Here is a 25,464-nt window from a genome sequence, read left to right as displayed (position 1 = left end):
TGGGGGTTTTTAAGGGAAGCCAATTCATAAAGACTACTGTGAGAATTAAATGAGTTACTGCACATAAAGCACTTAGTACCTGACACGGCAGACACACCCAGCATTAGCTGTTAGGTTCTTTTGACAGTCCTAGTATCAATATTCATTCACTCAGCTAACAACCGTTGTATGTGTTGAATATGTACGGCTCAATGTCAGCTTTAGAATAAACTATTGAGTACAAGTAACGTGTCTTTAGTAAGACTCCCCACTCTCCAGAAGGGGAGCTAAGACACAGACTTTAAAATCACTGACAAGGGGAGAAAATGCCCCTTACCATTTACAAGAGGTACAAACAATGAGGGGGTCAGGAAGGACCACCCTAGGAGATGGCATACAGCCTGGACCTTGAAGGATGTGAGTTTGGATTTTCAGAATAAAATAGATAACAGACAATGGGAACAGCCTGTGAAAGGGTATAAATGCCCAAGGTTAACATAATAAACCTGTTTGTCTGGAGTGCAAAGTGCCCAGCAAGGTAAGCTATAACTCTAAGTTAGACGTCATTTGGAGCCGTGCCATGTAGGATAAAGCAAAAGCAGTTCCAAGAAAAAAGCTTATAGCAATAAATGCATACATTAAGAAATAACACAGATCTTAAATTAACAACCTAACTTTATACCTCAAGGAACTAAAAAAGAAGAAAAAACTCAATCCAAAGTTAGCAGAAGGAAGCAAATAATAAAATCAGAGCAAAAATACATGAAATAAAGACTAGAAAAATGATTAAAAAAATCAACAAAATTAGGAGCTGTTTTTTAAATGTAAACAGAATTGACATACTTTTAGTTACACTAATTGAGATAAAGAGGGAAGACTCAAAAATGAAAGAGACGTTACAACTGATAATCACAGAAATACAAAGGATCATAAGAGTCTACTATAAATACAAATTGGATAACCTGAAAGAAATGGATAAATTTTTGGAAATAAACCAACAAAAAAATTCATTGAAACATACAACTTACAAAGACTGAATCATCAAGAAATAGAAAATCTGAACAAACCAATGGAATCAGGTAACCAAAAATCTCGCAACAAAGAAAATCCAGAACCAGGTAGCTTCACTGGTGAATTCTACCAACATTTTAAGAATACCAATCCCTCTCAAACTTCCAAAAAAATCAAGTGGAAGGAATACTCCTAAATTATTATAATAATACAGGGCCAGCATTACCCTGACACTAAAGACAGACAAAGACATTACAAGAAAAGAAGGTTCAGGCCAGTATCTCTAGTGAACAAAGATTCAAAAGGCCTCAACATAATACTAGCAAATCAAGTTCAACAGTACATTAACAGGATCATATACTATGATCAAGTAGGATTTTTCCTTTGTATCAAAGATGGCTCAACATACCCAAGTCAATAAATGTAATATATTAATAAAATGAAGGATAAAAATCATGATTATCCCATTAGATACATAAAAAGCATTTGACAAAATCTAACACCCTTTAATGTTAAAATCTCTGAGCAAATCAGGTATAGAAAGAATGTGCCTCAACATCATGCATGCCATGTATGAGGAGTCCACGGCTAACATCATGCCTCATAGTGAACAAGATGAGGATGCTCACTCTCCCCACTTCTATTCAATACAGACCTAGCCAGGGCAATCAGGCAGGAAAAAAGAAGTAAAAGGTATCCAAATAGGAAATGGAAAAGTAAAATTGTATTTGTTTGTAGATGGCAGGATCTTATATATAGAAAATCCTAAAGACTCTACCAAAACACTGTTAGAACTAGTCACCATATTCAGTAAAATTTCAGGACACAAAATCAATATACAAAAATCAGTAAACTATCTGAAAGGTAAGTTAAGAAAATGATTCCATTTACAATAGCATCTAAAAAAGTAAAATACTTAGGACTAAATTTAACTAAGGAGGTGAAAGACCTGTATGCTGCAAACAGTAAGGCATTAATGAAAGAAATTGAAGACTTGTGCTGCTGGGTTAGAAGAATTAATATTGTTAAAATGTCCATACTACTCAAAGTAATCTACAAATAATGCAATCCCTATCAAAATTCCAATGGCATTTTTCACAGAAATAGAAAAAAAATTCATATGGAACCATAAAAGACTCCAAATAGCCAAAACAATGTTGCAAAAGAACAATAAAGCTGGAGGTATCACAGTTCTTGATTTCAAACCAGATTACAAAGTTACAGTAATCAAAACAGCATAGTACTGGCATAAAAAACAAATACATAAAGCAATGCAACAGAATAGAAAGCCCCCAAATAAACCCATGCTTACAAATATGTGGTCAACTAATCTTTGACAAGGCAACTAAGAATATACAATGATAAAGGATAGTCTCTTCAATAAATGGTGCTGGGAAAACTGGATCTCTACATGCAAAAGAATGAAAATGAATCCTTATTTTATTCAAATCAGAAAAACTAACTCAAAATGAACTAAAGACTTAACTATAAGCCCTGAAACTATAAAACTTCTAGGGAAAATAGAAACATAAAAAAAGCTCTTTGACATAGGTCTTGGCAATGATTTTTTTATATGACTCCCAAAGCACAGGCAACAAAAAAGCAAAAATAAACAAGCAGCACTACATCAAACTAAAAAGGTTCTGTCCAGAAAAAGAAGTAGTTATAAATCTACCCTTGAAACCAATATGATTTTATTAACCAATGCCACCCAATAAATTTAATAAGAAATACATAAAGGACTAGCAAAAGAAAAAAAGAGAAAGAATTAACCAAATAAAAAGGTAGCCTAGGAATGGGAGAAGTTATTTGCAAACTGTTTTAGTCCATTTGGACTTCTATAACAACACGCCAGAGACTAGATGACTTACAAACAACAATTCTGGAGGCTGGAAGTCCTAGGCCATAGTGCTGTAGATTTCATGTGGTGGCCAATGAGAGCTCTCTTCCTGGTTCATTGCCACAGTCTCACTGAGACGAAAGGGGAAGTAAGCTCTCTAGGACCTGTTATAAAGGTAATAGTTCTATTCATGAGGGACTTGCCTCATGAGATAGTCGCCTCCCAAAGGACCCACCTCTTAATACCGTCACACATGGCATCAGAATTTCAACATATGAATTTTAGAGGCACAGAAACATTCAGACCATAGAATAAACCATATATCTGATAAGGGGTTAATATCTAAAATATGAGTATATAAGGAACTCATAAAACTCAATAGCAAAATATATGATTTAAAAATGAACAAAAGATCTGAATAGACATTTTCCCAAAAAGGGCACACAAATGGACAACAGGTACATGATAGCATATTCAACATCACTAGTCATCAGGGAAATGCAAATCCAAACCACTATATATCATCTCATACCTGGTAACATATCTATTATCAAAAAGACAAGAGGTGACAAGTTGGTGAGGATGTGGAGAAAAGGAACCCTGTACAAGAATACTCCCACTGTTGGTAGGAATGTGTATTGGTACAGCCATTATGGAAAACAGTACGGGGAGGTTCCTCAAAAAATTAAAAATAGAACTACCTACCACATAATCCAGCAGTCACACTTCTGGATACATATCTGAAGTGAACAAAATTAATATCTCAAAGAGACATCTGTATTTTCATGTTCAACAGCCAAAATATGAAAATAACTAAAGTGTCCATAATGGATTAAAAATATGATGTTATTATATGTGTATATATATGAATATAAGGAATATACATAAGGAAAAAATATATATAATCCACATATGTGAATATGTGGATTATAATTCAGCCATAGAAAGAAATCCTGCCATTTGTGACATAAATGACCCTGAAGGACATATGCTTAGTGAAACGGCCCAGATAGAAGCGAATACTGTATGATCTCATGTATGTGTGGGACACTTAAAAATGTCACACTTACAGAGACAGAGAGTAGAAAATGATTGGCAGGGCTGGGGGTTGGGGGGAAAGGGGAGATGCTGGTCAAAGGGCACAGACTCAGTTATGAGATGAGAAAGTCCTGGGGAATCTAATTCCAGTATGGCACCTGTCGTTAGTAATACTGTGCTGTATACTTGAAACTCATGAGAGTGGATCTTAAGCATTTCCACCACATGTACAAAAAAATTAAATGGTAAGTATGTCACATGGTAGATGGATTAATTAACTTGATTGTGGTAATCATTTCACAATGTATGAGTATATCAAATCATCACTTGTATATTTTAAATACATACAACTTTATTTGTCAATTATACCTCAATAAAATTGGTGGGTGGAGACTACTATGATTAGTTTGGAGCCAAATTCCAGGATGACTTGTTTGGTAACAGTGTGTGAAACGGATTAAGGAAGAGTGTGGAGGTGGGGAGATGAGTTAGGATGCACTGCGGAAGTCTAGGTGAGCAGTAAGAGGCATATGGCAGGGCCTGGTGGTTACCTGCCCAATTCATCCATCCTTCTTCCCAACAGAGCCCTCATTTTCAACAGGGTAGCAGTTAGGAGTGGCCACATGACACAGACTGGACAATAAGATGTAAACAGAAGTTGCCAGGTGGGGCTTGGATAAGCCCTTTAAGAACAGGAAAGACATGGTGAGACTGGCTTTTCAGCATTTTACCCTTTGTCCTTTCCTTCTCTTTTGAGTGGAATGTGGTTGTAATGCCAGAGATAGAACATTCACTCTGTGACTCAGAGTGACAACGCACGAGGACAAAAGCTACTTGCTAATGACGTCTGAGAAGAGAAGTAGAACCATCAGGTTGCCATCATAAAGCTGCCACACCAGCTGCAGACTGCTCACCACCAGACACTGTGTTCCTGAGAAACACAGAACTCCCCTGGGTTAAGCTGATGTCAGTCTGTCTGTTGTTAATGTTGTTGTTACGTGCAGACAAATGCAGTTCCTAACTGACTGAGTTCTTTAACAAATGGTAGTAAGAATAAAAGGAAAAGTCAGAGGCAAAAGAAAGGGAAAAAGTAAAAAGAAATGAGCAGCTTGTGAATATAGTGCAAAATAGAAGAGGTCAAAGGTATCTCCAAGGTCTCAAATCAAGATGAATGGAACTCTGCTGTGATTGAGAGAAAGAGAGGAATTGACACTCATTGTTTGCCTCCTGTGTGCCAGGCACTATGCTTGGGATTTTATATCTGTTATCACAAGTCATTGTTGTCACAACTTCATGCAACAGATAAACACAAGAAAGAAGGAGGAAGAAATAGCAGATGTGCTAGGAAGATACAAACAACAATGGTTTCATTTTTAGTTGCGTGAGATGCTGGTGACTCAGCTGGATAAAGACACACTCAGTAGGCAGATAGGAATTGAGGAACAGAGTCAGGGGAACGGTCAAGAAGGACAGCAACTTATTTAGACAACCTGCAATGAGAGGAGGTGAGATTTCAAGAGAGTTTAGAGAAAGCAAACTATGGGACCAAAAACAGGACCTGGAGAAGCATCAGCCTATTTGACAGAAGTAGGGAAAAAAGAGCAGGAAAAATAACAAAGGCTTGACTTATTAGAACCCAAGAGAGAGGATTTTAAAAAGCAAGTGGTAAAGAGTAATATATATGTAGTTGAAAAAGACTAAACATTAGGCCACAGAGTTGACAAACTACAGCTCACAGGTCAAAGCCAGCCTGCTGCTGGTTCTTCTAAAAATTTAATTGCAATGCAGCCATACCCATTTATTTATGTTTGTCTATGGCTGCTTTCACCTTACAAGAGTAGAGCTGAATAGTTACAACAGAGACAGTACGGCCTACAAAACAAATTATTTACTACCTACTTCTTCACAAAAAATTTGCCAACTCCTGTCCTAGACTATGAGCTCCCTATTCTTTCATACATTTGCTTAATCATTTACTAAGGTCTGGCAGATGGTGCAAGCTCAAATATCTGTTGAATTAATGAATAAATGATAAGGGACCACTGGATTTGGAAACAACCAATAAACTTCAGGAAAGCAGTTTATGAAGAGTTACTAGGAGCAGTCAGAAAGGAGGCAGTTACAAGCATAAAACAGACCCTGCTAGGTAGCTCAGTTGGTTAGAGCATTGTCCCATTATGCCAAGGTTGCGGGTCCCATTCTCAGTCAGGACACATACAAGAATCAACCAATGACAGCATAAATAAGTGGAACAACAAGTTGATACCTCTCTTTCTCCCCTCTCCACTTGTCTCTCTAAATCGGTAAATAAAAAATTAAGAAAAACATAAAATAGAAGAATGATACTTGGAGAAATGGGAGCTACTTACCTTTGACAACAAGCTAAAGAGAAAATGAATGATTGATCGTACAAAAACATTCTAATGTGAAGAGTGAGAAAATTGAAGAAGCTCACCTTGGATCATTTGTTCTCATAATTGAGACCAACTGCAAAGTGAATGTGGAAGAGCTTGGGACATAAAGAAAATAGACCAGAATATTTGGAAATGTCTATTGAGAAAGGTGGCTGGAAGTGAAAAAGAGGATTAAAAGGATCCTTGAACAGGTGAGGAGAGTCTTCTTGGAGTGGGAGAGCACAAATGGACATGCTAACAGGACGAGAGTAATATATATAAACACATGTGTTTTTATGCTCTTCACATATGCAGATTCCCCATAGAGGGGTTAATGAGCATTTGTTATCTCTAAGTCTTAGTTCAATATATTGCAGTGAGGACCCAAAACCCAAAAAAGAACTTCAGATAAAGTCAATGTTCAATTACCTATGCACTGTTTTAATTTTCTGGCCTAGAAAAAGAAAATGGCTAATTCCCAATTTCACCATACTATGACTGATAATACAAAAAGTACTTAGGCCTGACAAGTACTTGGGATCCTCCTTTCTCGACTTTTACAATGATTAGTCAAATAAAGGATTTGTGTTTCCTTGAAGTGGATGGATTCTCTACTGGATGAGAAGCATTAGAGGCCAAGGACAGGATGGCTAGAAGACATGGAAGGCATGACACTTGGGTTCCAAACATTTTCTCTCGCTCCTCTCTCTGACTCATCACAAGAGGAGAGAGAGAAGGTGAGGATCAAAATAAGATAGCAATGGCTCTCTTAACCCAGAACTTGAATTTTTCTTTATTTGTATTGGTTATCTCATTCTAAGTGCCACAGTAGCATCTATTTATCATTACCAAATCAGAAGAAAAATGAAAAAGATTCTACTGGGAGTATGCCAACGCAAGAAGCTTTCCAGTGTTGCTGGTATTGTCATAGACATGAAAAAAATTCTGAGAAGTGCTTGCATTAAATGTATGACCATGAATCTCAACTCAGCCCTTAATGCTGTCCAGCCACCAAACTCTGCTTCTCACCCTCCCACTTTCCTAGACAGTTGCTATATTTCATCAGTGTTGATGCAACATTTCCCCCACACTTTATACACCTCTAGATTCAGGATGCATTTTTTTAACTGATGGTGAATATCAGTTATAACTGACATTTTTCCTTTCTTAGTAGTAGACAAAATAATGCAATATATGTATTTTCATTTAATTTTTATATTCATTTATTTTATTTATATAGTCAACAGAATAGAGCATGTTAGAAATTTCCTCTCTCCTGAAACCTCCAACACTTTCCCAACCTCAGTCTTCTAACTGTACAACAACATTGATAACAATGAGACAATCGGCAAAACCCCTGGACCATATCCACCACAACCAGCATCTGTACTCCCCACATTCCACCTTCTAACTATTACCACAGACCAAGTTTTCAAAGACTAATCCCAGGACATCTGGAGGCTCCTGAGACCCTTTTGGGAGTCTGTGAGGTCAAAACTATTTTCATAATAATAGTTAGTAATTATTTACTTTTTTACTCATCTTCTCACAAATGCACAGTGGAGTTTTTCAAAGGTCACATGATGAATAAAGTCACAGTAGGCTCATTACAGAAGCAGATGAAAACAAAGTTGTCTTCTATTAATAAAGTCAGATGTGCAAAACAATTTTTAAAACACCACCACTCTTCTCACTAAATTTTTTTGTTTGGGAAATGTAGTTGCTTTGCATAAAATCATGTTACTTGCATTAAAATGAAATGAATTTATTACTGTTTTTAAAACATTAATAAATACTTTAAATGTCAAATATAATTTCTAAGATGGTACATATTAACAGATATAGACCACAGAAACAAGCACCCTTTCAGGTTTTTAAGAGTATAAAGGTCTCCTGAGACCAAAAATTTCAGAACCACCGTCCAAGATGGATGCTTGGTGCTTTTGTCTAAAGCCGGTGCCTCCACTTGTGGGCCAACCCCAACGTCTCCCACATGCTCCACAGATCTCCCCTCTCACATACAGGTATCAACGTTTTCCCCTCTCCATGGAATCATTCCCACTTACAAATAAACATGCTGTCTTAAAAACAAACTCTTGTCTTAACTCTACTTCCTCTTCCACCAGCTACTGCCCCATTTCTGTTGCCCTTTGCACCAAGCTTCCTCACACCATTTGTCCATCTGTCCATTCTTGAATTCCTCCCCTCCCATTCTCTCAAAAACCTCCCAACAGGTTTTTGGTTTTCCTGCACTCCCATTCAACTGAAACTCTTCATTAAGTTCCCAACATCCCCTACATCGCTAAATCCCCATTTGACAAAATGAATTAGTCTGTCTCCCTTGATACACAGGCAATTTTCCCTTTGCACAGTTCTGACATGCACGAGTTTTAGTTACTGTTTAAGTAACCCAGTCTCTCAACAACATGGCTCAAACTTCACTTACCCCAGCTTGTAACTGTGAGTAACTGCATAAAGTACAAATTCAGCACCACGTTTCAGTCCACTAAATCAGTACATACCTAATGGATGCATACATATCACGATCAGTGACAGTCACACCACTTCTTTCAAAGTCTGTCGGTGACTGGTCACTGGGCACCTGTTTCTGGTTCACACACAGACAACAAAGTGTGTAGCCAAGTGGCCTCCAGGTCTCTCAGTGATGAACCCATGTGACGTTTTACAAAAGAGAGAACTGATCAATGCAGATGAAAGTGCAACAAAGAAATAAAAAGTGGTAACGCTGGGAGTAAAATCTGAATCAGACGTAATGGCGTTATGGAAGAGAGAGCTGACTGTGGGACTGCTAAGGCTGCGGCCATTCAAGCGACTGTTGGCGTCAGTAAGTGGGGCCGCCCACCAACATGCAGTGAGGAGAGCGATCATGATGACGGGGATGGACAGATCCCAGATGCCAGCAAAACACTGCATAGTAAAGACACTTTCCGAGATATTTCACTGTCATTAAAGGAACTCTAGGAGATATTCCACAACACTGAAAGCAAAAATAATAACATTTTGGAAATTGATCCAAAATTAGCAAGGATATGACAGTTTGCCAGGGCACAGAAAACATGTTTGCTCCGTATAAGTTATATGGTGAGAAAAAGGCAGCAAGCTCTGCTTAAACTACTACTCTTGATAAGTTTTTTACAAGGAAATAAAACGCTTTCATTTTCCATGCTGGCCATGTTTTAAACATGTGTACTAAATAAAAATTAGTATTACTACTTTTTCATTTCCCTATATATTTATAATCATCAGAGTTTTTCAGAGTTTTATTGTATGATTATACAATAATTTTTATGGTGAACTTTCCCACTGACTATTGAGACCATGCTTCACTGTCATTTTCATGGCCCCACACTACTCTGCACACGGAGACGACACTCTCCTTGCTCAGTTCCCAGGATACTGCACACACTTGGCTTTCTTCCTGCCTCGCTAGTCGTCTCACTCAGTTTCTTCTTCTCAAGCTCTGAGTGTTGGAGGACCCCAAGATCAGTCCTTGCAGCTCTTCTTTTCTTCATCTGGACCCAGAAGATTTCACCCAGTCCCGTGGCTTAAAATATCATCTATATGCCAACAACTCCCGCATTTGCATCTTCAGCCCAGGCCTCTTGCCTGAACTCCAGATTTATACAACAACGGCCTGACTGATATCTCTACGTGGACATCTAATAGCTATCTTAAACCTTGTGTAGCCCAAACTGAAATCCTCTCCTCCTAAAAAACCTCCTCTATGCCAAAGGAACATCATCTTCAATCTCAGATGATGGCAGCTCCTTCCTTCCAGTTGTTCAGGCCAAAAACCTTGCAGTCATCCCCAACTACTCTCTCTCCTATGTCCCCTAAGTAATCTACCTTCAAAATACATCTAAAATCAGACCACTTCTCTCACCATCTTTTTTTAATATTTTTTATTTATTCATTTTTAAAGAAGGAGAGAAATGTTGATGTGTGGTTGCCTCTCACGCGCCCTGTACTGCGGACCTGGCCTGCAACCCAGGCATGTGCCCTGACTGGGAATCAAACTGGCGACCCTTTGGTTTGCAGCCCGCACTGAATCCACTGAGCTATACCAGCCAGAGCTCTCACCATCTTTAATACTACCCTGGTCCATGCACCAGCATCTCTTGCCTGGATTAGGGCAATATATTCCTAACTAATTTCTCTCCTAATCTATTCATAACACAATAGCTCTTTAAAACATATGTCAAACCTTGCCACTTCTACTCAGAACACAACAGTGGCTTTCCATTTCACTCAGAGAAAAGCCAACATCTTTCCAAAGACTTAGTAGGTCCTACACAATCTGGCCCCTTGTTAAACTTCCAACTCCAGCTCCCACCTCTCTGCCCTTCACTCATCCCATTCCCACCACTCTCACTGGCCTACTTCTTGCCAGTATTACTTGAGTAGTCTAGGTATGCTGCTACTTAGGGCCTCAGCACTCAGCGTTCCCTCTCCCTGGACAGCTCTTCCTCCAGATACCCATGTGGCTAATTCCTTTACCTTCAAGACACCTTTCCAAGGTGTGACCTCCTCTGGTCAACTGCAATCCACTACCACTCTCCAGAAACCCTTATCACCCTTATCTTGTTCCATTTTTCCATAGCACTCATCAGCTAATATACTGTATCATTTACTTATGCTCTTTATTGGCTATCTCCCTCTGCTTAGAAGGTTAACTCCATGAGGGAAGCAACTTTGTATTTTGTTTACTAGAAAAGCCCAAGGGCTAGTGATTTTATCTGACCCATACTAGGCATTCAATAATTATTTGCTAAATTAAAAAAAGTTGAAAATATTCTAAGTTGTTAATTGTTATCTTGGTCCCAGAAAACCTTTTGTGCATCGCCAATAATTCTACTTGGTGAGGAAAATCTGAAAATCTAAAATGTGATTACCCAACATTTTATCAAGAATTATTTCCTGAGCCCTGACTGGTGTGGCTCAATGGATTGAGTGCTGGCCTGTGAACCAAACAGTCACTGGTTCAATTCCCAATCAGAGCACATGCCTGGGTTGTGGGCCAGTTCCCCAGTAGGGGGTGCTCGAGAGGCAACTGCACATTGACATTTCTCCCCCTCTCTCCCTCTTCCCCCCTCTCTAAAAATAAATAAATAAAACATTTTAAAAAAAGAAACTACAGATTTCTGTTAAAAAAAATAATTAATTCCTAAATCTGTCATATGTGCCAAAGTTAAAATGGATTCTAGACAATCAAACATACTTTTCTAATTCTGATGCAGGAGCTGCTCGCTTTCGAATGTGGTCCTGAATTGATGAGAGTGCTTCTGGTGAATACTGGGCAGCATTGCTCTCCATATATTTCAAAGCGTAGTCGTCTATATCACGGATGATGAACCGGTGGCCAAATACTGGGGGGAGGGTAGAAATACACTTAGTTTTGTTATGTTTTTATCGCACAATCAGGAGTAAAATAATACTGATCCTGCCATGAGGAATTCACAGACAGGCATTTGTGACCTAGACTAATGAACTTTCAATAGCTCCCTAAACTTATATGCAGTCATTTGCTCAGTGTTAGGAAGTTCAGGGTCTGTATTTATAGCAAAAAGCAATCAATTTACAGTTTAATTGATAAAATAAGGAAGGAAAGTAAAACACTGGGCCACAATATGGAAGAATATTAGCTTTACCTTCGCCAGAATGCAGCCTGAGTGCCTCTTACAAGAGTTAAGTGAGCCTTGGCTGTCATAGCTCAGTGGATTGAGTGCAGGCTGTGAACCAGGCATCGCAGGTTCGATTCCCAGTCAGGGCACATGCCTAGGTTGCAGGCCATGACCCCCAGCAGCTACACATTGATGTTTCTTTCTCTCTCTCTCTTTCTCCTTCCCTTCCTTCTCTAAAAATAAATAAAATCTAAAAAAAAAAGAGTGTTGTTTCTCTTTCTAAAAAAAAAAAGAGTTAAGTGAATTAATACACTTGGCTAGTTGGGAAACCTAAACTGTGATTAGACCTACCCTCAATCACAGCACCAATGAAGAAGTCACTAGGGCTATAGTAGATCGGGTTTTCCACTGAAGAGTGTGGTTTGACAACTTTTGTTCTGCCAAGGTACTTGCCGCCAATGATACCAGAATTGCGAACAGGAGGCTCAAAGATGCTGATCATGTCAGTGGCTAGAAAATAAGAGAAGACAAATCGGCGGCCTTTGTCTTCTGGGATAGGGGATTCCTAGAAAAGTATAAAAAGAAAAAGGATATTCTGAATGTACATGAACTGTCCAGATGCCCACCCCCCACACACACACATTAAATAACTACAGACACAAGGTCTCTAATCTAAACTTATTGCATCAAGTACAATACAAATGAACAGTATGGGAGGGAGGCTGGTGGCCTGGAAAGGACATGCCGCGTCCAAAGGAGGCTGCCCAACTCAGCTCCAGTTGGTTGTTGTCTTGTGAGAAGGTAGGCCCAGTGTTGCTAGATCTTCTGATTTTTCATGAGAAGACAGAAATCTAGATTACCATATAAAGCCCTGATTTTAAAATGTTGACTTAAACTCTTTTAAAGCACTATGCAGGCCACACGAAGCACATATGTCGGACACATTCTGCCCATAGGCAGACAATTTGAAACCTCTTGGCTGACATTATATTCAACATGGTGGCCACTAAGATGATTATTTAAAATTTAGTTCTTTAAACAAATCAATTTGTACACATAATTTTAAAAAGAAAATTTAAGAAGGGAGGAATCATAGCGTTGAAAGTGATTCTGAGAAACTATCTTGTAGACAAGGCTTTTCCTAAATCAAATTGCTGAGAATGATAACATAACCTTTAAGCAACAAATTCCAGATTGAACAAACTTAAATACAGACATGCTTATTCTTGACTAAAATCTTCTCATATCACAACTTCTGCACATATCTTCTCATTCAGGCCATGGAATTATGTGTGTAATAAATTCTTGTTTATTGAAAAAAGACATTGGATTGCCTTTTAATAAAATAATTTCCTCATACCATTCCCTAATCTAATAGTCTCTAAACTTTTTTGATCAAACACGACTACAAAATTTTTCTTTAAAAAACCACCACCACAAAACAATAAAATCAAAACACATCACTCCTTTGTTCTCAAACCTCCTGAGAATTCCCATCACACTTAGAATAAAATACAAAGTTTTGAGCAGTGCTACAGGCAGGAGCATAGCAAGGGGGCTGGGGATTCATCCTTCAGAGCTTTTGTGATGAACTGAATGAATATGCCCTCTATTTTACTCTATTTCTCTCAGGGAGAAACCTTTGAAGATTACTACAACCAGGACACCACTTCTTTTTCTTGCTCATAGGAAGATGCACACCCCTTCTTTACTAATAGTCCTGTTGGTGTTCTTTTAAATACTTTTTTACTGTGAACTCTAACACAGAGAAAATACAGAAAAACAAAATGTACAGTTCAAAAATTTTTCATAAAGGGAACACCCACGTAACTACCACTGCTCAAGAGACATGGACAGAATCTACAAAGCACCTGCCCAGTCAGTATCTCCCCTTCCCCACCAAGGAACCCATCATCTTGAGTGTTGTGGTTTTATCACCTTTACTACCAAGGAGGCAGCCCTAAACAGTCCTGTTTTGCCTGGATTTTTAAATTTTCATATAAATGAAGTTACACAATATATACATATTCTTTTGTGTCTGAATTCTTACATTCAAAATTATGTTTATGTGACTGACTTATCCTTGTTGTTTGTAGCCATAGTTCATTAATTTTTATTGCTGAACAGAATCAAATCATTTTATAAATATGCTATAATTTATTTCTCCAGTATCTTATAGATGGGTATCTAGGTTTGTTTTTGGCTATCATGGATTATGCTTTTATGAATGTCCTTTATCTCTAGTGCACACATGTGTACTAGTTTGGCACAACCTGGTATATTTGATTTTACCAAACTATTTTCCTAAGCGAGTATGTCACTAACAGCATGATATTTTCCTATTGTTCCATATTATCACCAACTCATTAATCATCCTGGTAGGTGAGAAGAGACAATTCACTGTGGTGATAATTTGTACTTCCTTGATCACCAAAAAGGCTGAGCACCTTTTCATGTTTATTGGCCCTCTGGATATCCTCTTTTGTAAAATGCCTGCTTCAAGTTTCTTATTTTTAAAAATGATTTTAGTGCTCTTTAGATATTCTCGATATGAGTTTTTAGTTGATTTCTGTAGTAACATCTTCTCCCACTCTGTCCTTTCCTTTTTTACTCTCTTATTGGTGTTTTTTTGAGAAACATGAACTCTCCATTTTAATGTAGTCAAATGTATGTTTTGAAATGGTTACTGCTTTTTGTATACTGCTAAAGAATCCTTCCCTACTGTAGGGTTAAAATAATACTATTATTAAGCAATTTTATTGCTTTGCCTTTTACATTTAAATCAGTTAATATAGAATTGATTTCTATATTTTCTTCTTGTTTCCCTTATGGATATCTAATTGTTATGATATGATTTATGGAAAAGAACTTCCCTTCCCAACCCCTTGGCAGTGCCGTATTTGTCACGTACATTTAGTGTGTGCGGGTCTTTCTGGGCTGTCTCATCTATTCCACTGGCTTAGTTATCTATCTTTGCACAATTACTCTCTTGTCATAACTACTTTAATAATATATTGTGATATGTTGTTAAGCAAATCCACCAATCTTGTTCTCCAAGGATGTCTTGGCTATTCTTGGAAGTGCTTTACATCTGCACATAAATAAGAGAGTCAGTCTGTCAATCTGCAAAAATAAAAACCCTTTGGGATTTTGACTATAATTGCTTTGAACCCATAAATGAATTTGGGGCCATTTTTTAATAATACTGAATTTGCTAACCAGTTAACGTAGTATGTCCACTTATTTAGGTCGTTAATTTTCTCTCAGTAATGTGTTAAGTACTATATACATTATGTTTGATTTACTCCTAGAAATTTAGTATTTTTTGATGCTATGGTAAATGGCATTTTTCTCTAACTTTATTTTTTTTGGTTGGTATTTTTGTATTGCCTTCACTAGCATAAAATGTAGATTCTTTTTCATTTTTTACATGTCAATCATTCATTTAGGTAATGGCAGTTTTATTTCTTCCTTTTCAATCTTTATACCCTTTATTTTCCTTGTAGTTGTATTGCTAAGACCTCCAGTTGAATAGAAGGAGATAGAGTATCTTGCCTAGTTCCTAATCTCAGAGAGTTTAATCTCAGCATTTCATTGCTGAATATGCTGTGTGTAGTAGATTTTTTCTACCCTCACCCCAAGGACATTTTCATTTGCTTTTCCTTATTTTTATCTTTTTTTAAAGAGAGGAAGGAAGGGAGAGAGGAAGTGAGAGAGACAAACATAGTCATCACATGGATTGGTTGGTTTCCTTCTTACACAAGAAGACGTGGGATCCACGCCAGGACCAGGACTAGCGTTCACACGGGTCCAGACCAGGGTCAAACGCTGCTGCACCAGGACATGAACCCACATCCTACAAATGGGCTCTGATGGGGAACTGAACCCACAACCCTCTGGTTATGGAATGACGCTGCAACCACTAAGACACTCTGGCCAGAGCTGTTTGCAGTAGATTTTTGATAGTTATACTTTTTTGGACTAAGAAAATTTCCTTTTATGCCCTATTACTAAGAGTTTTGTTTTAAACTGATAATTTTATCAAATAATTCTGTGCATCTAATTTTTTCTTTTATTATATTACTGTGATAACTTATCAAAACTGAAATACTTTTTTGTTTCTAGTTTTCTCCTGAAATTCCTAATCTTGTCCTTTATCTCCTTAAATAGTAAATATAGTTGTGTTTTTTTTAAGTTTGGTAACACCAGTATACCCCTATATATTTCTATTGTCTGTTGTTTCTGCTAATTTTCCTTCATGTCATCTTGTCTTTTGTCTAGATATTGTATTATTAATATTGTTATTTTGAATTAGTGCTATACATTGTATTAAATTATTTACAGAAATAATTTGAAGCCTAGAATGATGCTATTTTTAGAGAATTTGCATTTGCTTCTGCTAGACATCTGAGGGCATTAGTAATCTAGGATCTCCTTAATCTTATTTCTGGAATGGAGATAGTTCAAGTCCAGAAAATAGTCCCTTCAAGGATTAGCACATAGGTTTACCAAGTGCTTTTGTCTTTACTAGGCCCTAGAGTCCAAAGTTTGCTCTGACAGGTGCTTCTTCTGGAATCAGCAAACTTTCTCAGAGGAAATATGGCCCCATTTGCTGGGCTCACCTCACAGTTTTCAGTATTCTCCCGGTTCTTGCTTCGTGATTCTTCACATCTTGTTAGCTGTTCAGTACCCTCAAGCAGTAGAAAACACACACACACACACACACACACACACATGCACCAGTTTTTCTAGTTATCTGAGCAATTGGGCTGATCCAAATGATCTACTCTTCAACCTTTTATGATATATCAAATATGCCTGGGTTATTTGTGAGTACAAAAGACTGTAGTCAATATAAGTGTATTCTTTCTTCTCACTTAACAATATCTAACATTATTCATCACAGTTTTTATAATCAACTATGTATTGACAATGCTTTTCCTAGGATTTTCGGGTAGGAAAGCAAACCTACAACTATGTCCTTGACACATTCATGTGTGTCCTTTTCCCTTTTCACAGCCTGAGCAGTATCCTGGCTCTTGATCAAAAGGATGCTGGGTTGAGGGTTCTCATAGCTGCAGGAGTAAGACTTTTTTCCAAGTTAACCTCTTTCTTGGTGGCAACTCCTCAAGTCCCCTCCTTGAGGGCTTTGGTAACTATTTCTCTGTAGTAAAAATACCTATGATTCTCTTTTCCCTATTGTCTCTCTCACAAATAAGATGGCAGTATTAGAATTGCTTATACTGAATGTACTGTCATATTTCTAAATTATTTACATTGTACAATAAAATGTACAATAAAATATATTCTTTATTTAAAGAATATGTTCTTTAAATAAAAAGGAATACTAGGTTGAGAGTTAAAGAGCTGAGTTCTAGTCCTGCCTCTGCCTGAGCAGCACTGAGATCTCTTAGCATCTCTAATTCTTGTTTTGAACAATAAAATGGTTATAATATTATATTGCCTAACTCTTGGATAGCGCATGTGTAACTAACTTCATTTACCCATTCAGCCAATAGTTATTGAGAACCTACAAAGTGTAGGAAGACATGCTCCCTGCCATCCAGGTGTTTGTAGTTACTGCACCAAATTTCCACAAGCCTGCTGAATTTTCATGGTAACTCAAAGAACTTAATCATAATGTAAAACCTTCCTTAACCAGAATTCATATGGTATGGAGTGTTCCAGTTGTTAATGAATCCCCTTTTTTATTTAAAGCTTTGTTCAACATTTTCTAAAACATATTAGTTAACTGTTTTTATTTAATTTTTATTTTTCGCATACATGTACTACATACAGGCACACCTTGTGCTACTGTGCTTTCTCACAGCTTGAAAGCAAGACCCTCCACCAGCAAAATGTTTACAACTGACTTTATTGCAACACTTGCTTTATTGCGGGGTCTGGAGCCAAACCCACAGTTTCTCCAAAGTCTGCCTTAGTTTAAAAAGTCATCTGACCCACCCCTCCCAACTCCCAATTCTTATCCCCACAAGTAACTTATTTCAATTTCTGCTATTTATGTCCATAATTCTAAATAAAGTGCTTCTATTCCTTTCTCTATACTTTTAAAAAATTTCAAGACATTATCCTTTGAATTTCTATCAGTAGTTTGCCTCAAGTAATTCAGACTGTGAGTGAAATATGCAAATTTGAATCTATGTTTCCAGATCTGTGCTCCCAACCACTAGCTGTGTGCCTTCTCAAAGGCAACATCCGTTCAACTGGTGTCAGTAAATAATTCCAGTTATTACATTTGATGAATATAAAATACATCAAGCTAGACATGACAGGTGATGCTAAAAGGTAGTAAGACATAAATCCCTACCCTCAAGGAAATCAGCACCCTGGATGGGGCACACAGACACATAAATAAATTGAATACAAGTTGGGCTTTCAAAACTACTTAGTAAACAAGGCAAGAAAGGTCTATGAATGTTTGAGGAGTAGAGGCAAATCAATGATCTAAGAAAGATTTTTGTGGGAGATTGGCCTTGAGCTAGGTCTTAGGTCAGGGGCACCATACTTAATTCATACCATCCAGCCTGCCTAGAGGCATGGTACTGAGACAGAATAGAACCTTAGTACATAAAAATCATCCTCACCAGTGAAGCCAAATAACGAAGCACCTTGTTATCATTCACCAGCATTTTCACAATATCTTTTCTGGGAGGTTTTGGAATGAGAGTGAAGCAATTCTGAGCAGAGTCTTCAACTAGTCCAAAACCATTGTAGGGAGGTAATTCCTGAAGAAATACAGGAAACAAGAAGTAAGGAAGATGCTATTTGTATTAAGAATTACAAAAAAATCTAGAAAACATTTATTTAAAAGAAATTACAATATTTAGAAGAAATATAGTCATAAAAAACACACCACATATTCCTTTCCTTTGTTTATAGATTTTGTACCATGATCATCCTCATAGGCATGACTGATGATGCTGCCAAGTGAGTCTCAGGGCCACAGTGAAACTGGCTGAGGCCCACTGACCCCTTACTGCCAAAGCAGGCCCTTCTCCAGGCCCAGTCCTGGCCCTTGTGATCATCCCAGTGTGACTTGGTTCATTTTTCCTATTTACCTCCATATTTCTAATATCTTTATTTCTTGAGTTTTGCCTCACAGAAGAGGGATGACAATTATACTTACAGAGAATTCAAATTCCTTGTTCACACAAAACTCTTCTTTCCTAGTTAAGGAAAACACTCGACAAATTTCAGATGCAAAGGTTATTTGGTAAGTAGTGTAGAAGTATAGGATGAGTTTGTACTTCTCATTCAGGTTCCATGAAGAGCTGAAAGCATCACTCTAAGGTGCTAGGATCTGTCTCAAGACTTAGGTCATTTAGAGGCCGGTTTCCTCTCTCTCAGCAGCGCTAGCTGGAATGCAGCGGAGTTCTTTCCTTCTGACTCCTTCTTGCTGTGCTTTCTTAGCAAACTCAGCTTGCACCTTGCTTTTCACTTGTGGATACCTTCCCCAAATCTTTTTATGAATTATATTCTGGCACTTTTAACAAATTAGTCTATATGTTTCCTGGTCCATCTGAAACAGGATGCACCTTCAACCAGTGACTGCTATGTTCATTCAAGGTGTGGTGATTGGAACACGGGTCCTGGACCCACTTTCCAGGGCTGTAGTAATGTGATCGCCATGGCTGGAACGTGACTAATGGATCCAGTGGGTGGGCAATGACCTAATTTACTACAAACACCACTGCTCAATGAATATACAAGTTGCCATGGCCAGAGGGACCTGGGGTGAGACACTGAATACTAATAAGCTTTGCATTACTCCCGAGCCTAGGCAGAAATGCATCCACATCATCACCCAAGGACAGCAACCTGGCTAGGGGATGGGGGTGGAAGTTAAGGAATTTCAAAATAGGGAGGTAGCTGCAAGCCTCTGAGCGCCTTCCTCTCAAATTCCTTTTGTGTTTCAACAGGCTTCTACCTGCTTTTCCTGAGTCGCACCTCATTTGCCCTGCTTGTAATGAAAACCTTCCCTAAATTTCAGCCCGTATGCCTGGAGTCCTGGCACCAGGCTTTCATGCCATACTCCAAGCTACTGCCTGGGTCCTGTTTCAACTTAGATGAACCACTCCTCTGACTACGGACATTACCACTCCTAGATACTCCTGCTCATATGACCCACCCACCAGAGTTTCTGCCCAGGCTTTCTTAACAAAGCATGTATACACCAAGTGTGAGTCCCACAGTCCCTCATATACTGCTTTTAGGGGCCAGCTACATAGCAGATTAGTTCTTCCAGTCCTGGTTTCTTCCTCTTCCCCAGCAGCATGTCTCCATATGGGAGCCAGTCTGAGCTAGAACACCTCTGGCCATTGTGCCCATGTTTACTTATTCCCAATCTAGCAGACCAGCCTGACCTACAAATGTGATTCTCAAATTGGATATATGCACTTCATGTCCACTTCTGTCCCTGATGATTAGCTTGGCTCTAGCTCAGGGGTGTCCAACCTGAAGCCTTGTGGGCCACATGCAGCCCAGGATGGCTATGAAGGTGGCCCAACACAAAGTCGTATATTTACTTAAAACATTATGAGATTTTTTTGTGATTACGTGTTACAATGTATTTAATGTGTGGCCCAAGACAACTCGTTCTTCCAGCATGGCCCAGAGACACTGGACACCCCTGCGAGTCTAGCTCAGCCCCTCTGACCGGGTGTAGCACCCCATCCCTGTTTTACGATGTCATTCAGGACTTACATGACTGAGTGTGAAGACTAAGGAGAGCTAAACTATTTGCTGTTGGGTAAGTGGAGCTCTCCCACTCGTTTCCAACACAGACTTTCATGTAGGCAGAGAGAGTTTATTTGTAATATAATCATTTGTCATAATTTGCTGGGAAAAAAACCTGACCAAAACACTATAATTAATGTGCCATATGTATGGAGGTAGAATTAGTTTTATTATACAGAGTGGCAGAGATAGGGCAAAACAAGCAAACCAAAATCTACAGTGTTCACTTCTCTCTGCTCTCTATCCAAACCTTTCCTCCTTTTCTCTCTTTGGAAGACAGGTTAAAAGAAAAAAGACTATGGTAATGAGAATGGATGGGGAGAAGTATTCTAGGACTGAAAAGCTTTTATCAGCTCAAAGGACAGATCAAAGCCACACTACAAAAGTTGCACCTCTCTGCTGCAACCCCTCCCCATCCCACCTCCCAGTTAGGTAAAACTCCTTGACGTTTAATAGAATCATCCTTGGACTTCGCAATATGACCTCTGGCAAGTCTCTTGGACTGCTATCTTATACTATACTTATCTATAATCTAAAGTGGTGGAACAGTTTGTTTGATCAAAATCTAGATCTGTTCCCATAGTATTTTTTCTTATATACTCCATCAAATGTTGCCAAAAAATTTGAGAGTGAGGCTAGGTTTTCATTATAATTCTTAATGAGCACATTCATTGGTAAGGAATTCTATCAGGTGAAAAAACAAACTGAGAGCAGGAGGTACACTCATGTGTCACTTAATGGCAGAAATACGCTCTGAGAAACGCACCGTCAGGTGATTCCAGCACTGTGTGAACATCATGGGGCACACGCACACAAACCTGCAAGGTATAGCCAACAAGGCAGCTACACTACATGGAACAGCCTATTGCTCCTAGCTACAGACCTGTACATCATGTCACTGTCCTGAATCCTGTAGGCAATTGTAATAACACAGTGGTAAATAACACAATGATATTTGTGTATTTAAACATTTCTAAACACAGACAAGGTACAGGAAAAATATGGTATAAAGATAAAAAATGGTACACCTGTAGAGGGCATTTACCAAGAATGGAGCTTGCAGGACTGGAAGTTGCTCTGAGTGAGTCAGTGAGTGGGTAGTGAGTGCATGGGACAGTACTGTACACTGTCGTAGGCTTTATAAACACTGTACCCTTAGGCTACACTAAGTTTATAAGAATGTATTTTTCTTTAATGATAAATTAATTTTAACCTACTGTAAACTTTTTACTTTATGAACTTTTGAATTAAAAAAAAATTCAACTGTTTTGTAATAATACGTAGCTTAAAACATAAACACATTGTACCGCTATACAAAAACATTTTTCTTTATATCCTTATTTTATTAATATAAGCTTTTTCTATCTTTAAATTTCTTCAAAACTTAATTTTTTATTAAAAACTGAGACACACCACATACATTAGCCTGGGCCTACACAGGGTGAGGGTCGTCAGTATCGCTGTCTTCCCCTCCACATCTTGTCCCACTGGAAGGTCAGGAACAGTCGCACACATGGAGCTGTCGTCTCCTGTGACAGCAATGCCTTTTTCTAGAATCCCTCCTGAAGGACCTGCCTGAGGCTCTTCCTGAGGAGGTGTCACTCTTTTCAGAAATATGTCCATGCTGGTTTGCTTGGTTTGTTTCTTTTTTACATCATATATTTGCTTATAAACAGATGAGGCACCATGAACATTCCTCTCTATTAATGAAAACCTTTTGGTGTTGTGGTCCAGGTTTTCCAACTTTTAAAGAAGCTTATTGAGGTCTGCAAAAGCTTCTGCTAAACTCTTCACTGTGATTTTTCTTGGGGGTTCTTCTTCTCCTCTTGCAGTTTCCTTTTCTCTTGTCTCTTCTTCATGTACCCATTCCAGATCCAGTCCCAGCAACTCTTCATTAATTAACTCCTCAGGAGCCAAGTCTAGGTGCTCCTCAATGTCATCATCATCCACACCACAGTCTTGTTGATTTTTTAACCTCATTCTTCACAAAGTCTTTGAAGTCATGGATGACTCTCTTGAGTGTCTTCTTATGAAGGCCATACATATACTTCTTGTTGACCTCACCCTAAGCTCCAGTAAAGTTCTTGATGCAGTCACAGATGCTGCAGTCCCTCCGGAATTGTGTCAGTCTTCTCAGTGTCTGTCTCCCTCACTTGCAGCAATAGCTTGGTCAAAGGTCCTCTTCAGGTAGTAGGCCTTAAAAATGGCTATAACTCCTTGATCCACTGGTTGCATCAAAAAGAGGGTGTTAGAGGGAGAAATACCACTTGGATATTGGGATGAAAGTTACCAATAAAAGGAGGATGTCCAGGAGCATTATCAATAAGCAATGTCTCTATGTTATTCTCCAAAAGGTACTTCTCCATTTTGCTAGCATAATAACTGTAATTCAAGACAGCATCTTGGAAGAGGAGCTAGATCATCTATGACCTCCTACTGCTCCCATAGTACACTGACAGTGCATGATTTACTGGTATGTTTAAAGGTCCTGGGGTTCTCACTGTGCTAGATCACAAAGGATTTCAATTTGTAGCTGCAACATTGCCCCAGAGCAAGACTGTTATCATGTCCTTGAAAACCTTGAAACCTGGCATTGACTTGGCCTGCTGATAGATGAAAGTCCTTTCAGGTATCTGCTTCCAGAATGGGGAGGTTTCATTCATACTGAATATTTGCTTTGGCAGGTAATTTTTTTCCACAATCAGCTGAAACCTAGAGTTTTTTCCAAAATCTAGGGTTTCCAAAAATTCTTCAGTGAACTTTGCATCAACACTCACAGACTCAACATTCACTTTCATGTTATATGATAAATAACAATAATTAAATTGAATCATCTGCATCACCTAGAACTAGCAGTAAATTCACATTATAGTTGGGAGCAGCCTTTTCTTTCAATATCACAAACAAACATTTTGCTCTGGCTGTGATCCTCACGGAGCTGGAAGGGATGCGCTTCTGTGTCTGATCTTCAATCCAGGTCATTAATAGTTTCTCCACGTCTGACATAGGACCTTCTCAAATTTTTGTTGGTTTCACAGCTTTGTTCTTGTTCTTCAAGATTGCAGCCAGAGCTGTAACCATCACTAATTTTCTACCTTCATATATTTAGTAATTTTTTATTTCGTTTCCAGATCAGTCACTTGGAGTGGCCTCTTACTGGCCACATTAGCAGTAGATTGTATGCTTAGAGGCCACGATGAACAAAATAACACAACATTAAATTCATCACAAGAGAAAATGATGCAGTCAAGAGATACAGTGAACACAAAACATAACAGGCTGCTGTGGCATTTTACAACAGACATTTTTATATAGGCAGAATGAGTGTACTCTAAAATAATAAAAATCATAGTATAGTGAATATATAAATCAGTAACAGTCACTTATTATCATTATCAAGTATTATGTACTGTACATAATTGTGCATGCGATACTTTTAAACAACTGGCAGCACAGGTTTGTTTATACCAGCATCACCACAAACGCACTTATGACATCACTGGGTGATAGGAATTTTTCACCTCCATTATAATCTTACAGAACCACTGTTGGACACGTGGTCCATACCTGACCCAAACATCATCATGTGGCACATGACTGTATAATCACCACCTACACTTGCTTCCAGAAGTTTTATTGACCCCTGGGAACACACAGCATACCTAACTCCAAATTCTTCTTTGTAATTGTTTTTACAAAACCTTGGTCCTAAAGATATCACCTGTCTTTTGGGGATGCAAATACAGTGGTACCTCGGTACTCCTTGTTAATTGGTTCTCGAACTCATGATGAGTGCTGAAAACAATGAGTACCAAGTGAGGAAGGATTTACTCTTGCAGGGTGGCATTGTGACTCCTACAAGTTCTAGTACGTGTGACGAGTCCCGAGCAAGCACTGAGTGCTGCAACACTTTCCTCTCATCCAAATATGACGGGCACCTGGTTTGATGAGTTCTGAAGCCGAGGAGTACCGAGGTATGACTGTACATACTTCACAGGCAATCTTCTTCAGCCTAGTTTAAGAAACATACTGTATGCATACCTCCTGTTTGCTAGGCACTGGGTCAGGTGCTAGGCACACAAAGATATACATAATGTAGTCCCCGCCCGCAAGGAATTTATGGTCTAGTAGAGAAGATTCATGAACAGATGTTTTAACATAATAGAGAAGTATTAGTAGGGAGAGGCACAGAGCACCCCAGGAACACAGAGGAGGTGGCCAGTCTGCCTGCAGCTTCAGAGACGCCCTCTTGGAAGAGAGAAAGCCTACATTGAGTCTTGAAGAATAAAAAAAGAACCATATGAAAAAATGATGGGAAAGTGGTTTAAGCAGGCAGAAGAGCATTAGCAAAAGTCCGAGGAGTACCCTGGCTGGCGTAGCTCAGTGGATTGAGCGTGGGCTGGGAACCAAAGTGTCCCAGGTTCGATTCCCAGCCAGGGTGCATTCCTGGGTTGCAGGCCATAACCCCCAGCAACCGCACATTGATGTCTCTCTCTCTCTCTCTCTCTCTCTCTCTCTCTCTCCCCCTGCTTCCCTCCCTAAAAATAAATAAATAAAATCTTAAAAAAAAGAATATATATAAAAGGATTCTTAAAAAAAAAGTCCAGGGAGTGAAACAGGATGCGGCACCTGCAGCACCACACATGATTCAGCACAGCGGAGACCACGTGCACGCAGCACAGGCAGCAGATGAAAAGAAGGCAGGGGCCTTGGCTGCAGCAATTTGTTAATTCCATCCTTCTATCCATGGCTCTCTTTTGAAAAGAAAGAGCCCAAGACATTGTTTTACACACACAGTGGCAAC

General features: G+C 38.7%; 1 protein-coding gene across 2 annotated transcripts in view; it reads right to left on the bottom strand.

Annotated features, from left to right (window-relative positions):
- Positions 1-25,464, bottom strand: part of EFHC1 (EF-hand domain containing 1) — a 71,155-nt gene that overhangs the window by 6,317 nt on the left and 39,374 nt on the right. For both annotated transcript variants that reach the window (XM_045843609.1, XM_045843610.1), the window contains 3 exons: positions 18,509-18,649; positions 12,255-12,468; positions 11,501-11,648 (listed from right to left, as the gene is read on the bottom strand). In XM_045843609.1, the coding sequence (XP_045699565.1) occupies positions 11,501-11,648; positions 12,255-12,468; positions 18,509-18,649 (503 nt within the window). The remainder of the gene's footprint in view (positions 1-11,500; positions 11,649-12,254; positions 12,469-18,508; positions 18,650-25,464) is intronic.

This window comes from Phyllostomus hastatus, unplaced genomic scaffold, assembly GCF_019186645.2.
Source record: "Phyllostomus hastatus isolate PE091 unplaced genomic scaffold, TTU_PhHast_1.1 phas_contig_40, whole genome shotgun sequence".
Taxonomy (NCBI): domain Eukaryota; kingdom Metazoa; phylum Chordata; class Mammalia; order Chiroptera; family Phyllostomidae; genus Phyllostomus; species Phyllostomus hastatus.
The sequence above is the reverse complement of the archived record's forward strand: the minus strand, read 5'-3'. Positions and strand labels throughout refer to the sequence as shown.